Genomic DNA, 14,883 nt, shown 5'->3' on the forward strand with positions numbered 1-14,883 from the left:
GGGCGGTGACTTGACGTCATAAGGCTGCGCCGCTCCTGCATCTGTTGTGATTCGGCTGAAGAAAGGTTTGTTTTAAGAATTTAACCTGTTTAAGTCAATAGAAACCATTCAATGATTCACAGTTTTTACAACCAACGTGTAAATAGTTTATGTACTATTGAATATAACATTGTAATGCTTTATCTAACTTTAATGAAGCATATTTTGTGTAAGTAAATCGCATCCACACCAGTAACAGTAAAGCTGCGTCTCATTTCTCTCCCTCTATCGTGAATCAGTTCATCATAAACACGAGTTCAGTCATTGGCGAGTAATGATGGAGAAACTGAGCTTTTCGACACTCAACCAGCTTCCTATTTCAGTAGTCAGGGCATGACAGTCTAATGCTAATAACAGCTAATAACTCCCTGATCAGTGCCCTGGACTAGGGAGCTGATTGAGTCGCACCCCCCGAGGCAATTGAATCAAATACTTTGCTAAATGATTCAGTGATTCGATTCACGACTCGTGCTGCTCAAACAGTGTAAATGAGCGGGAACAAACAATAACCTGTGTCCTGACAACTTTTACAAACTAACTACTAATGTTTTCATGAAAGTGTAATCATTTAAATACAATCTGTAATTCATTAAATATCAAATGTAGACCTGTTGGCTTGTTCTGTATACACTCAAAGCTTAAAGGGGCTCCCAGAAGTGATCCCAATACGTGGTGATGGCCGACATACTTCTCCATTCCCTCCTTCAGGGAACAAGGGTCACATATGTAGACGTTATGTATATTATATTCTGTCAATAGATCCTCATAAATACTACACACTGCACCTTTAAGGTTGAACCACTGGAGTCACATGGACTATTTTAACGATGTGTTTACAACCTTTCTGGCCCTTGTTAATTAAATAGCTCTCTTTGGAGTGGTCACGGATTTCATCAAAACATATCTTTATTTGTGTAGATGAAGGAAGGTTTCACAGGTTTGGAACGACATGAGGGTGAGGAATTAATGACAGGGTTTTCATTTTTGGGTGAACTAACCACTTTAATTATTCTCATCTTAAACAGGACAAACAGGAAAAACTCTTGGGTGACGTGATTGAGGTCCACGTGACACACTATTATAAAGATGGAGTTTAAAGAGGAGAGTGAAGACATGAAGATGGAAGAAACTCAGGAACCGACAGGTTGGTTTCATTCTCAAAGCTGAACTCACTCATTTGATCCTTATTAAAATCTCCAGCTCTACAGAAATGAAGGATATTTTTTGAGAATTTCATACGAGTGTCCTGATTAAAGTGCTATTATATGACATGAAGCAGGTCAGACATGTTAAGATCACATGACCAGATAAATACTAATGCTACCTTCAAGTTAGGAAAAATAATATAGAAGTAACGTTTTACAATGTGTGACATGAAAACCATTAATTTATCCTTTAATTATATTAGAGTATCTAACAAAATCTTTATTTTGCAGAAAGTAAAGCATGAAATGTGACTGATTAGCTTTACACTTGTTGTCCATAAGGGATTTTTTCATCCTCAAAATAAGACAGGTCTCTTAAAATGAACAACTAATTTGTTTCCTTTTTAGAAAAATTAAGTTTTATTGCTGAAATTGCATACATTAATATCTGTGAAAACCAATTTAGTGCATTCAATTGCCATATTATATTCAAAATGCAAATACAAATATATAAATAAAAAATCATAAACAAAAAAAATAAAAATCCATATCAAATTACTTATAAAAGGTAAACATAGAACAACCTAAAACTAAACCTACAACCTATAAATCAAAATAATAATAATAATATAAATAATAAATGTAGCTGCAAGCAGCAATACCGGGGCCAAGCGCAACAGAAGCAAACAAGGAAGCTAGCAGCAGACCAACTGAAAAAATGAGCGAAGACATTTGAAGACAATTTTTAAGCAAACATTTAAAAAACCCACATTAAAACATTGAGTTGTATATAGCCAATGTCATTTTGTTTAATTATAGAGCCACCAAGAGGCACAATCCTAAATTTTTTATATGTGAGCATGTGTGTCAATTTTGGTGAAAATATCTCATTTAGTTTTGGATTTATAGACATTTATATGAAAAAACATGTAAAAAATGACTGACACCTGACTTTGATTCGATTTTACTCCCCCTAACTATCAATATTTTGACATTTGGGCATTTCGTCTCGATCGGACTAGCGGTTTCGAAGATATCAGCTAACGTTTTTTAAGCGCTAAATTACAACGCTGCACAAACCATATGCTGAAACCTGGCAAGTCTGGTATCGTTGGACTCGGCAAGGATTCAGGAGACAACAAAAGTTTCTCCCATGAAAATACATTTACATTTATGCATTTAGCAGACGCTTTTATCCAAAGCGACTTACAACTTGGGGGTACAATAAGCGATTGGTCGTGAAGAGTCGAGTGAGCGCAACAAGTGCCTGAAATACTTAGTCCGTGTACATTTCTCATTGTAAAACAGGCTAGAGTAGGGAGGGAAAGAGGAGGAGAAAGAGGAAAGGAAAGATTTTTTTATTTTTATTTTTTTTAAGAGGTTAAGTGCTCATGGAAGAGATGAGTAAGTCAACCATACCCAAAGTTATAAGCATTTGGGGAAGAAATGTTTCGAAACTTCTCAGGCTCCTTCAGGGCATCGTGCTGATGACCCATACCAAGTTTCGTAACAATCCGTTAATGTGTTCATAAAATACAGCATTTTAGCACATCATTCAAAATGGCCGATATGTTCAAATTGGATATCAGTCGACTCGGCATGACGTCCCGAATCTAAGGAGACACATAACAATTATTCATATTCTGCAAACTGCCGCAAATGAAACTGAAATGTTCAGTGTCGCGTCCTGAAGCTCAACACACAGATGTCTTCATTTAAAAATAGGCAGACTAGATTATATCACCAGTGCTGATGCCGCTCTCTCTCACATTGCAGTCTCTGATCTTGCAATGAGCTGAAAACGAAAGTTAAAGAATGACACGTGTTCATTGCGTTTCACCGTGAAACGAGTTCCGCGTCTTTATGAAAATCAACACATTAAGGATTTATCTCTCATCCACCCGCAATTTTTGGAATGTTACTTTTTATTACTTTGCCCACCTGAGCCGCGGATATAACCGCAATCCACGCATACTCCGAGTCCTTACACAAAAATTGTCTTTTTGCAACATGACCGTGTAGTTAAATGGACTAGGGTTGTGCCGATGGACGACGGCTGACCGACATCACGATGGAGCGCCACCATAGGGATGCCACGCAGTGGCGGTTCTAGACCACGGTAACTAGGGGGCCAGTCAGGGGCCACTTGTGCTTTTAGTGGGCACACATTTATCTTAACCAGTAGTTAAATAGGTAGTTCACCTAAAAATTTAAATTCTATCACCATTTACTCACCCACATGTCGTTCCAAATATGACTTTCTTATGTTGAACACAATATTAACTTATTTATTTTATTACACTGTTGTATAAGATCGCATTTGCACTCATGCTATTCTGGGTAGAAAAACAGAACTTGTGTGATATTGCACTCGTTACTCATGTTATAGCCTATTGCTTATACTGTGGGCCTAGTCTATATCATGATGTAAATGTGAGGACGTTTTCACACTGGCAGTTTAGTTCGAATAATTGGTAATGTGAAAGTTGTCATGCGGACCCGGGTGAGCTGAGCTCAGGGGAACTGAATTCGAGAAATTGCAAATTGCGCTCAAGCTGTGCCGCGATTCATGTGAATGAGAAAGCAACAAGGACTCGGGTGCACAAGAAAAGTAACCTGCGCATGCATTTTATCAGATGACGATGTATTTAGTTCAATAAAACACATGTAAGGGATGATAGTGTTGATGATTTACCTTGGATACGAGCGAGAGGGAGCCTGCGATGTATTCGCGGTGTAGAACGCGCTCTGACGCGGAGCACAACAAACAGTGTAAACAGTGTAAAAACGCTCTGATACTAAAACTCAAACAGGGGCATTTTTGCCACATATCCTGAATGTTATGGGCATTCTAACTAAGAAGCACTGAAATGGTTTGGTTAACGACATTCTAACTAATATTTTTGGAACAACACGAGGGTGAGTTACATTAGGTGTTTTTATTTTATTTTCGGGGGAACTAACCCTTTAACTTATTTTCCGGATTATTGAAAGTCTTTTTTATTTGGCCATGTACTGTATCACTCTGCAGTCTCTACACATCAAGTACAATCATTTCAAGAAAAGTAATGTATCTGTAATATGATCATGCTCAATTTATACAACCCCAAATCAGAAAAAGTTGGGACAGTATGGAAAACGCAAATAAAAAAAAAGAAGTGATTTATAAATTTACTTTGACTTGTATTTCATTGCAGACAATATGAACACAAAATATTTCATGTTTTGTCTGGTCAACTTCATGTCATTTGTAAATATGCATCCTTTCCTGTCATTCAGACCTGCAACACATTTCAAAAAAAGTTGGGACAGGAGCAATTTAGGGCTAGTAATGAGGTAAAATGGTTAAATAATGATGTGATTTGAAACAGGTGATGTCAACAGGTGATTGTAATTATGATTTGGTACAAAAGCAGCATCCAAGAAAGGTCTAATCCTTTAGGAGCAAAGATGGGCCGAGGATCGCCAGTTTGCCAACAAATACGTGAGAAAATTATTGAAATGTTTAAAAACAATGTTCCTCAAAGAAAGATAGGAAGAGATTTGGATATTTCACATTCAACAGTGCATAACATAATTAAAAGATTCAAGGAATCTGGAGGAATTTCAGTGCGTAAAGGACAAGGGTGCAAGCCTAAGCTGAACAACCGTGATCTCCGATCCCTCAGGCGGCACTGCATCAAGAATCGTCATTCATCTATAAGCGATATCACCACATGGGCTCAGGACTACTTTGGCAAACCTTTGTCAAGTACCACAATACGTAGTTACACCCACAAATGCCAGTTAAAACTGTACTGTGCCAAAAGGAAGCCCTATGTTAACAGTGTCCAGAAGCGCCGTCGACTTCTCTGGGCTCGGAGGCATCTGGGATGGACCATCACACAGTGGAAACGTGTACTGTGGTCAGATGAATCAGTATTTGAGGTATTTTTTGGGAGGAATGGACGCCGTGTGCTCCGGACCAAAGAAGAAAAGGATCATCCAGACTGTTACCAGCAACAAGTCCAAAAGCCAGGGTCTGTCATGGTATGGGGTTGTGTCAGTGCCCTTGGCAAAGGTAACTTGCACTTCTGTGAAGGCACCATTAATGCTGAAAAGTACATAGAGATTTTGGAGCATAATATGCTGCCTTCAAGGAGACATCTTTTCCAGGGACGTCCATGCATATTTCAACAAGACAATGCAAAACCACATTTTGCACACATTGCAAATTCCTGGCTGCGGAGGAAGAGGGTACGGGTACTTGACTGGCCTGCCTGCAGTCCCGACCTGTCTCCAATAGAGAATGTGTGGCGCATTTTGAAGCGCAAAATGCGACAACGAAGACCCCGTACTGTTGCTCACCTTAAGACTTGTTTGCAGGAAGAATGGGACGAAATTACACCTGAAACACTTCATCACTTGGTGTCTTCAGTCCCTAAACGTCTTTTAAGTGTTGTGAAAAGGAATGGCAACATTACAAAGTGGTAAATGCTTTACTGTCCCAACTTTTTTTGAAATGTGTTGCAGGTCTGAATGACAGGAAAGGATGCATATTTACAAATGACATGAAATTGACCAGACAAAACATGAAATATTTTGTGTTCATATTGTCTGCAATGAAATACAAGTCAAAGTAAATTTAGAAATCACTTCTTTTTTTTTTTGCGTTTTCCATACTGTCCCAACTTTTTCTGATTAGGGGTTGTAAAAAGGTATTCGTCCTACAGTGTTTTTTATACTTTACCACAGTAAATAATGTGAATAGTTATAATGGACTTAATTATAAGCAAACGAAAGGAAGAAACGTTTATAATCCCCTGCGAAAAGGGATGCGACGTGAGTGAAGATTTGGGAAAAGAAACAAGATGTCCATGTCTATTAGGATAAAATGGACTAGGCCTATTGTTAAAATTCACGGAAAATCGGGTGACCAGATCGCAAAACAGAATAAAAAAGTGCTAATTTATTTCCTTTTGTAGGCTAAACAAAGCTTTGTGCTTCACTCTTGTGGTAATATTCACATGAAACAGCATTCACATACAAAACACTGGGTTAGTAAAATAACGAAATTATATTTTTTAAGTAGAAAGTAGTATTTATCTAAAGAGATATATTAAAATAAAAAGAGCACAATTCTTAAGTGGAAGGAAGCTATTTTTGAGTCATTATTTGGGTTAGTAAAATAACGAAATTATAGTTTTAAGTAGAAAATAATATTTATGTTAAGAGATGTAGTAAATCACCTAACGACGATATCATCGACTCAACTTCCAATTTAGGGGATATCGCCCAACCCTAAAATGGACTAAACGAAGCTTTGAGGCAAATGATTTTCCCTCAATAATTTTTTGCATTCGATTAACTCGAGTTACTCGAGGAATCGTTTCAGCCCTAATCTCAGAATTAGCCTTTGAATAGAATGCGCGCTTCATGGGCGTGGTCCATTAGCAGATGAAGCAGCACGCGAACGACTGACATCTCTCTCTTTTTAAACAGATTGCATACACAGAGGATATTTGAGTTTGATTTGATTTACATAATTTAAAACCTGGCATTTCATCATTTCTTTAGACTTATGTCTCATGTTGGTGTGACACGTATTCACTAAGTTACAGTTCATTTTCTGAAGAGTATCAGAATGGACTTCATTGAGAGAGATCGCACATCATGTTTGTTTTCTTTGTTTTGCAAATAGCACAACATTTAGTTTTTATTGTGAGTGCACAAAACAAGAAGTAGAAACTTAACAGATTATAATGACGTATAACACATGCCTGCATGACTAAAATCAATGGAGTATTTTGAGTCTCTTTCACACTGATATGAAAAAAGCGAGTTGGTCATGCCGGACCTCTAGGGTTCACAAATGTTTTTATGCCTGTTGTGTTGTGCTATTGGTTAACTTTTGTCTTTTTTTGCCTTAGACCTGATGCAGTTGAACGAGGAGTGTGAAGTACTAAATGAAATGGAAGAAAAAGATCAATATGAGAATGATCATGATTTCCTAACTGAAGAAAAATATTTTAGTTGCTCACAGACTGAAAAGACTGAAACTGTACGTTATTTCACCCGCTTTCAGGATAGAAAGGGTTTCAATCAACAAGGAAATCTTACAGACTACATGAGAGTTCACACTGGCAAGAAACACTACACCTGCCGACGGTGTGGAAAGAGTTTTGATCGACATGTAAACCTTAAAGTCCACAGGAGACTTCACTCCGGAGAGGAACCTTACTTGTGCCCTCAGTGTGAAAAGAGTTTCAAAAATAAAAGACACTTTCAAGACCACTTAAGAATTCACACTGGAGAGAAGCCGTTCACCTGCAAACAATGTGGGAAAAGTTTCGCTCTAAAGGTATACCTTAACAGACACACGAGAGTTCACACTGGAGAGAAGCCTTACACCTGCCAACAGTGTGAAATGAGTTTTGATCAACATGAAAACCTTAAAGTCCACTTGAGAATTCACTTTAGAGAGAAACCCTACACATGCCCTCAGTGTGGAAAGAGTTTCAATCAAAAAGGACACTTTCAAGACCACTTAACAGTTCACATTGAAGAGAAGCCTTTCACTTGCCAACAGTGTGGAAAAGATTTAAAAAAAAAAGGAAGTCTTGATCGTCACATGAGAAATCACACTGGAGAAAAGCGGTTCACCTGCCAACAGTGTGGAAAAGATTTCAAACAAAAAGAAAGTCTTGATCGTCACATGAGAAATCACACCGGAGAGAAGCCGTTCACCTGCCCTCAGTGTGAAAAGAGTTTCACACAGAAATCAATCCTTAAATTACACATGAGAATCCACACCGGAGAGAAGCCATTCTCCTGCCAACAGTGTGGAAAAGATTTCAACCAAAAAGGAAGTCTTGAAACCCACATGAGAATTCACACTGGAGTGAATCCGTTCAATTGTGATCTCTGTGGAGAGAGTTTCAGATATAAAGTCACCTTTAAGCACCACATGAGGATTCACTAATGAGAGAACGGTTTTATGTCATAAAATAAAATGTACTGAAGGTTAGTAATTTCGGTTAAAATTGAATTATCATTAAAAACTTTAAAACTTGAGGTGTGTCATATTTTGACTTTTACAAAAGTCCTGAGGGTAACTTAATCGAAGATGGTCACCCTGTCTACACAATATGCCAGAATAGAGTCACTGTAATCAGGGGAAACACTTCAAATCTGCGAACGCAAGCTAAGTGGACTTTGACCTCAATACCAAAACTACGTCTGGGAAATAATAACGTGTTTTACTATTACCCTTGGGTAAAATAGTAATTTTCTCACGATTTTCAAATAGTTGGAAACATTTGGGATATTGTTAGTACTCAACTCAACAAAATATATAACACTAGAATAGTGTTTTTTGTGTATAGTTTTTTTAGAATGGTGAAAATTACATAGTGCACCTTTAAAGGGTTAGTTCACCCAAAAATGAAAATTCTGTCATTAATTACTCACCCTCATGTCGTTCTACACCCGTAAGACCTCCGTTTATCTTCGGAACACAAATGAAGATATTTTAGTGTAAAGCTGATGCTGAGAAAGGCTTCAGATAGGCCTCCATTGGCATTCAGTACATTTACACTCACAAGACCCATAAAAGGCACTTAAAACGTCGTTACAAAGTCCATCTCACCACAGTGACTCTACAATCATTTTACGATGCGACGACAATAGTTTTAGTGCGCAAAAAAATCAAAATAACACCTTTATCCAACTTGTTCTTGTCTTCCGTGTGTGACTCCACGACGCATGCGCGAGAATATGACGCAGATCCGGCGTTCGGACACATGACCCAGAAGCGATTTGTTTACAAGCAGAGGAAGATGCGCGTATCTAAGCTGTTGAATTCTACATTGATCGTGCTTTAGGTCTCGGCGTAGTTCTCAAAATGGGATTAAAGTGTGCATTTCATGGATTCCCGAACCCCGGCGCTACGTCATATTCTCGCGCATGCGTCGTGGAGGCACACACGGAAGACAAGAAGAGGTCGAATAAAGTCGCTATTTTGATTTTTTTGCGCACACAAAAACTATTGTCGTCGCATCGTAAAATTATTGTAGAGTCACTGTGGTGAGATGGACTTTGTAACGACGTTTTAAGTGCCTTTTATGAGTCTTGTGAGTGTGAATGTACTGAATCCCAATGGAGGCCTATCTGAAGCCTTTCTCAGCATCAGCTTTACACTAAAATATCTTCATTTGTGTTCCGAAGATGAACGGAGGTCTTACGGGTGTCGAACGACATGAGGGTGAGTAATTAATGACAGAATTTTCATTTTTGGGTGAACTAACCCTTTAAGGGATAATAATGTATATTCATTGTACACTTATTACACAGATTTTCTTAACCACATAAATAATTACGGGGACATAATGAATTGAGATTAATGTTTTAAATCTTACCTGATTTTAAATCTTATCCATTTTGTACAGTGTACAAAACAATCGTCCAGACAAGATTATCACAAGAAGTTATAGTAATAATTGTAGTAGTATTAATATTAAAGGGTAACTTCAGTGATTTAGCATTAAGCTTTGTATTTAAACTGGGTCATTTATGCAGTAGAAATGTGAAATTATTTTTGAATTTGGTGCCTTCTAGACTGAGAAAAGACAGAAAATGTATTTTTGTCTCATGTGGATGAAAGACAACAACTCCCAGAATGCACTTGCTTCGCTGCCCTACGAGGCCACTCCGTACACCGTCGTTTTGATCTTCATAGTAATACATTCATTTCGTTCAGTTAGAGAATAAACACTACAATTAAAAACTGAACATGTCTTTTCAATAAAGTGTGAGTGAGCCGAACGAGAGTCACGGCACAGACACAGCGGTGTCAGATTTCCTTCATCACGAAGAGCTGAGCAGAGCTGAGGTAACGTTAAGCGTCAGTCTGGCACGTTTTCAGATCACATTTGAAGCTAAACTATCACAGGAATTTATTGAAAAGTTGAAACACTCACTTTACTCTGCACGCACTCCGTAATTATGAATGTCCGTGCGGCCGTCTGTGTCTTACATTCTGTGTGTGAGATCTCTCCCCTATGGGCGGGTTGATAACATGCGGAACAGCTCCATCTAGTGGCTGTAGTTTTAGCCTCTGGCCAAAAAATCCTCCGATGACGCAAAATAACGATATTTGCGTCATTGGAGGAATTTCTCCTGAAATAAAATGCATAATTCTCTCATCTCATGGGGATATGAGGGGGGGAAAGTACCATAATTTGAAAATACTAACAGGTTTCTACTGATACAAAGCCTAATGCTAAACCACTGACGTTACCCTTTAAAGTCAAGGCCATTAAGTAAATCCCACAGGATAGTCTTGCTTAAAAAAAGTGCTTAGAGCTGCTTGTTTTATTTATTTGTTTATTTTCAAATATAGAACTTGTTGAAATGTTTTTAGTGTGTGCATTTGTTCGTTTTGAACACTTTCATCGCATTTGAACAAAACCGTGATAATATTGATAATCGTTATAATGTGGGTCACTTTAATCGTGATATGAAATTTTCATACCGTTTCAGAATCAGAGTGAGCTTTATTGCCAGGTATGTTTACACATACTAGGAATTTGTCGTAGTGACAGAAGCTCCACAGTGCAACAGAATGACGGTGACACAGACACAGATAATAAAAGTAATATACAAAATTATACAAATTAAAATAAATTAGATAAGCAATTTGCTATGTATATCTATATTAGGTGTAAGTTAGAAATGCTAATAAGTATGTGTTAAATAAATAAGTGAATAAAGGAATGTACGATATAGTGTGTGTGTTTCTTGTTTATTGTCAAGTGTTCATGAGATGGATAGCCTCAGGGTAGAAACTGTTCCTGTGCCTGGTCGTTCTGGTGCTCAGGGCCAGACGGCAACACTTCGAAGAGGGAGTGTGCTGGATGAGAGGGGTCAAATGTGATTTTGCCAGTCCTTTTGCACACTCTGGATAAGTACAGATCTTGGAGAGTGGGGTTGTACCATCCTTCGGATGAGACATTAAACCGAGGTCCTGACTCTCTGTGGTCATTAAAAATCCCAGGATTTCCTTCGATAAAGAGTAGGGGTGTAACCCCGGCATCCTGGACAAATTTGCCCATTGACCCCTGTCCATCATGGCCTCCTAATCAGCCCCATATATATACGATTGGCTTCATCACTCTGTCTCCTCTCCACAACTCAGCTGTTGTGTGGTGGGCGTTCTGGCGCTAACCCTGCCGTCGTTTCATCCAGTTGGCGATGCACATTGGTGGTGGTTGAGGAGATTCCCCCATTCTATGTTAAGCACTTTGAGTGCCTTGAAAAGCGCTGTATAAATGTAACAAATTATTATTATTATAATGATTCGCTCAGCAGACCGGACTACCCTCTGTAGTCTTTTGAGGTCAGATTTGGTAGCTGAGCTGTACCAGACGGTAATTGAAGTGCATATGATGGATTCAATGATGGCAGAGTTTCTGCAGTTCCTGTGGCAGGTTGAACTTCCTCAGTTGGCGGAGGAAGTACAACCTCTTTTGGGCCTTTTTCCCAATGGAGGCAATGTGGATGTCCCACTTCAGGTCCTTATACTGCGTCCACACCAAACGCAAATAGAGCGTCAAAATCATGTCTACCGCGTCTAGTTGGACGCTTGAACTTTTTGAATCCATCCACAGCGAATTGGACACGCGTATAAATCGAGCGTTTGAAGCGAAATAGACGCACGTTCAAGGAGCTCCAGGAGAAATATGACATAAAACACCACTCTGCCTCTTTTCATTTTCATTAAAAATATATATTAAACATTAATAGCCACACAAATGTGGTCCAGACAACTCCTACATTATCTTCACTGCGTGTGTATTTAAATAACCTAAAAAAATAAAGTTATGAAACTTCTCTTTGCCCTCAGTCAAAACGATTTGGCAGACAACAAATTATAGATTCATGAGAGCAAAGATCGGCCGTTAGATCTACACACGACGAACCACTAAAGGACATCAGAGCCAGCGGCAGACGTCAGAAGGACTAGCCGAGGAAAGGCTGCTCTCGGTGCCCGGTAATCGCCTGGATCTCACAACTCCAAAAACGCAAGATCATTTTTTTTAAAGGGGCTATATGCAACTTTTTCCCCAAAATAAACGTAACAATAGCCTTTTTATTTGACCATTTAAGACTCAAACATCTCCTGATGAGCATACTGACACCTTGTCCGCTCACAGTGGGTGCACCTATAAGCCTGTATCCTATTTTTCCTATTTTCTGTCGGGTCGGATTTTTCCCGCGCTGTCTGCGGATGTGACGTCACCACCGCTGCGAGAGCGAGCAGAAAATAAGAGCAGTTCTGTTTTTTGGCCACAGGTGTCAGTCGCGAGTTTAAATTTCAGAAAAACGCATATAGCCCCTTTAAATGGGGGCTCTCTTTATAAATAAACCACAGATTTGAGCTTTAAACAACTACATTCTCACCTGAAAAAGTCTTAAAACTACATTTTGTGACAGAATAATTTTTAAATTATGCAGGGTTTCTCACCACGTCACTTCACCACGTGACAGCAGCGAGCAGGCTCCTGATTGGTTAACGCGGCGCGAATTGACGGCAAAGTTCAAATTTTTCAACTTGGGCGTCAGACGCGAATTCGCTTCAAACTCGTGAATGCACAAAAAGCACCCCTACTATTGCCCAAGACGTTCAATTCGCACGAACGAGGTGGAATCGCGTCCATAGCGCTGCGTGAAACGCGTCTATCGCGCCGCAAGACCTCCAGACGCGCGTCAACGCGCCTTTCCATTGACTTAACATTGAAATCACTCGCTCCTGATGCTCTATTCGCATTTGGTGTGAACGCAGCATTAGAGATGGTGGCCCAGTAACCTGAATGACTCCACTGTTTTTACAGTGCTGTCCATGATGGTGAGTGGGGGGAGAGCAGGGGGGTTTCTCCTGAAGTCCACGATCATCTCCAGCTCTTTAACCTCCTGTCTGTAAGCAGACTCGTCTCCATCCCGGATGAGGCCGATGATTGTGGTGTCATCCACAAACTTCAGGAGCTTGACAGAGGGCTCTTTAGAGGTGCAGTCGTTGGAGTAGAAGGAGAAGAGCAGTGGGGAGAGAACACAGCCTTGAGGAACTCCAGGGCTGATGGTGCGGGTGCTGGATGAGAATTTACCCAGCCTCACAAGCTGATCCACTGACAGACAGCGGTGGGCACGGAGAGCTGAGTTAGTTTGGGCAGGAGGTTTGGGATGATAGTATTAGGGTGCTTTCACATCTCTAGTTCGGTTCATTTGGTCCAAACCAAGGGCAAACAATTATACATTGTAGCATTTTTCAGTTGTTTTGGTTCCTTTTCAAACCACACTGATTGCTTTGGTCCGAAGTAGTTGAAACGAACCAAAATGCAGTCACATGACAGCATCCACATCACTCATTGGCCATGGCGTATTTCCTAAACTGCGACTGCGCGGGCTGGTTTTGTCCCTGGCCATAATCTATTACATTGTTTGTATACACTACAATATGCAAACAATACATTTCTCTAATGAAGCACGGATGCGGCTTGAAGACGACGTTCTAATGCACTGTAAACGGCGAGCGCGCATCGCTCGTCACTTCAAGCGAAGATCGCGCTGTTCTTGTGAGTTTTCGAAAGATGGGACCTAATATGGTCATCAGACCAAATTTCTATGAGGCTCTGCACCTCCTCACTTCTCCAAGTTTGTCCGCGAGCTGCCATGCTAAAGCGCAAACTGTCAACAAACTCTTCCTCATCCCATAATGCACAGCGCAGCTGACTACGGCAGCTGGTTTAGTCCAAAAATGCAGTTTTTTTTGCATTTGGGTCTGTTTGAGGTCGGATCACGTTCTTACCACAAATGAACCGCTCCAGAGTTTGTCTGAAAGCGTACAGACACGACCTCTTCAAGCTCTGTTACGCTTGTTTGGTCTGCTTTTGGTGCGCACCCGAGTGCGATTGCTGCTTTCACACCTGACCAAACGAACCGGTTTCTAAGGGGAAAACCAACTCTAGTACGATTCAACCCAACTAAATGAGGCAGGTGTGAAAGCACCCTTAAAAGCCGAGCTGAAGTCCACAAACATCCTTACATAAGTCCCTGATTTATCCAGATGTTGCAGGATGAAATGCAGACCCATGTTTACTGCATGCTCGGTAAGCAAACTGCATGGGGTCCAGAAAGGGTCCGGTGATGTCCTTCAGATAAGCCAGAACCAGTTTTTCAAATGACTTGATGACGACAGACGATAGCGCCACAGGTGTGTAGTCATTAAGTCCTGTTATCTTAGATTTCTTTGGAACGGGAATGATGGTGGAGTGTTTGAAGCAGGAGGGAACCTCACACAACTCCAGAGATCTATTAAAGAGCTGTGAAAAGATGGGGGCCAGCTGATCAGCACAGCTTTTCAGACAGGCTGGTGTTACACCATCGGGGCTTGGTGAACTTTTTCTTTTGTTCTTTCTGAAGAACTGGCGCACGTCATCTTCACTGTGGAGGAGTGGGGGAGAGAGGGGTTGTTGGAGGTGTTAATGGTGTTTTTTTCAAACCTGCAAAAGAACCCGTTCAGTTGGTCTGCCAGTTGTTGATTCGCCACAGTGCTGGGGGATGGTGTCTTGTAGTTGATGTCGTCTTTAAAGGGCATATTGCAGGTTAGAGACTCCAGAGAGTCAATGTTTAGAAAAATTATGTAGAAACTAGACTTTAAAATACG

The 14,883-nt window shown here is 40.1% G+C and overlaps 2 protein-coding genes across 2 annotated transcripts in view; both read left to right on the top strand.

Annotated features, from left to right (window-relative positions):
• The window catches only part of LOC307139892 (glutathione S-transferase P-like), a 729,649-nt gene that overhangs the window by 92,836 nt on the left and 621,930 nt on the right, over positions 1-14,883 (top strand). The window lies entirely within an intron of this gene.
• LOC307139461 (uncharacterized protein) lies at positions 3-8,235 on the top strand. Its single transcript, XM_079838461.1, has 3 exons — positions 3-65; positions 1,065-1,183; positions 7,094-8,235. Exons 2-3 carry the CDS (start codon positions 1,126-1,128, stop codon positions 8,143-8,145), a joined length of 1,110 nt encoding a protein of 369 aa, XP_079694587.1. The 5' UTR covers positions 3-65; positions 1,065-1,125; the 3' UTR covers positions 8,146-8,235.

This window comes from Gobio gobio (genome assembly GCF_949357685.1).
Source record: "Gobio gobio genome assembly, chromosome: 16".
Classification (NCBI taxonomy): Eukaryota; Metazoa; Chordata; class Actinopteri; order Cypriniformes; family Gobionidae; genus Gobio; species Gobio gobio.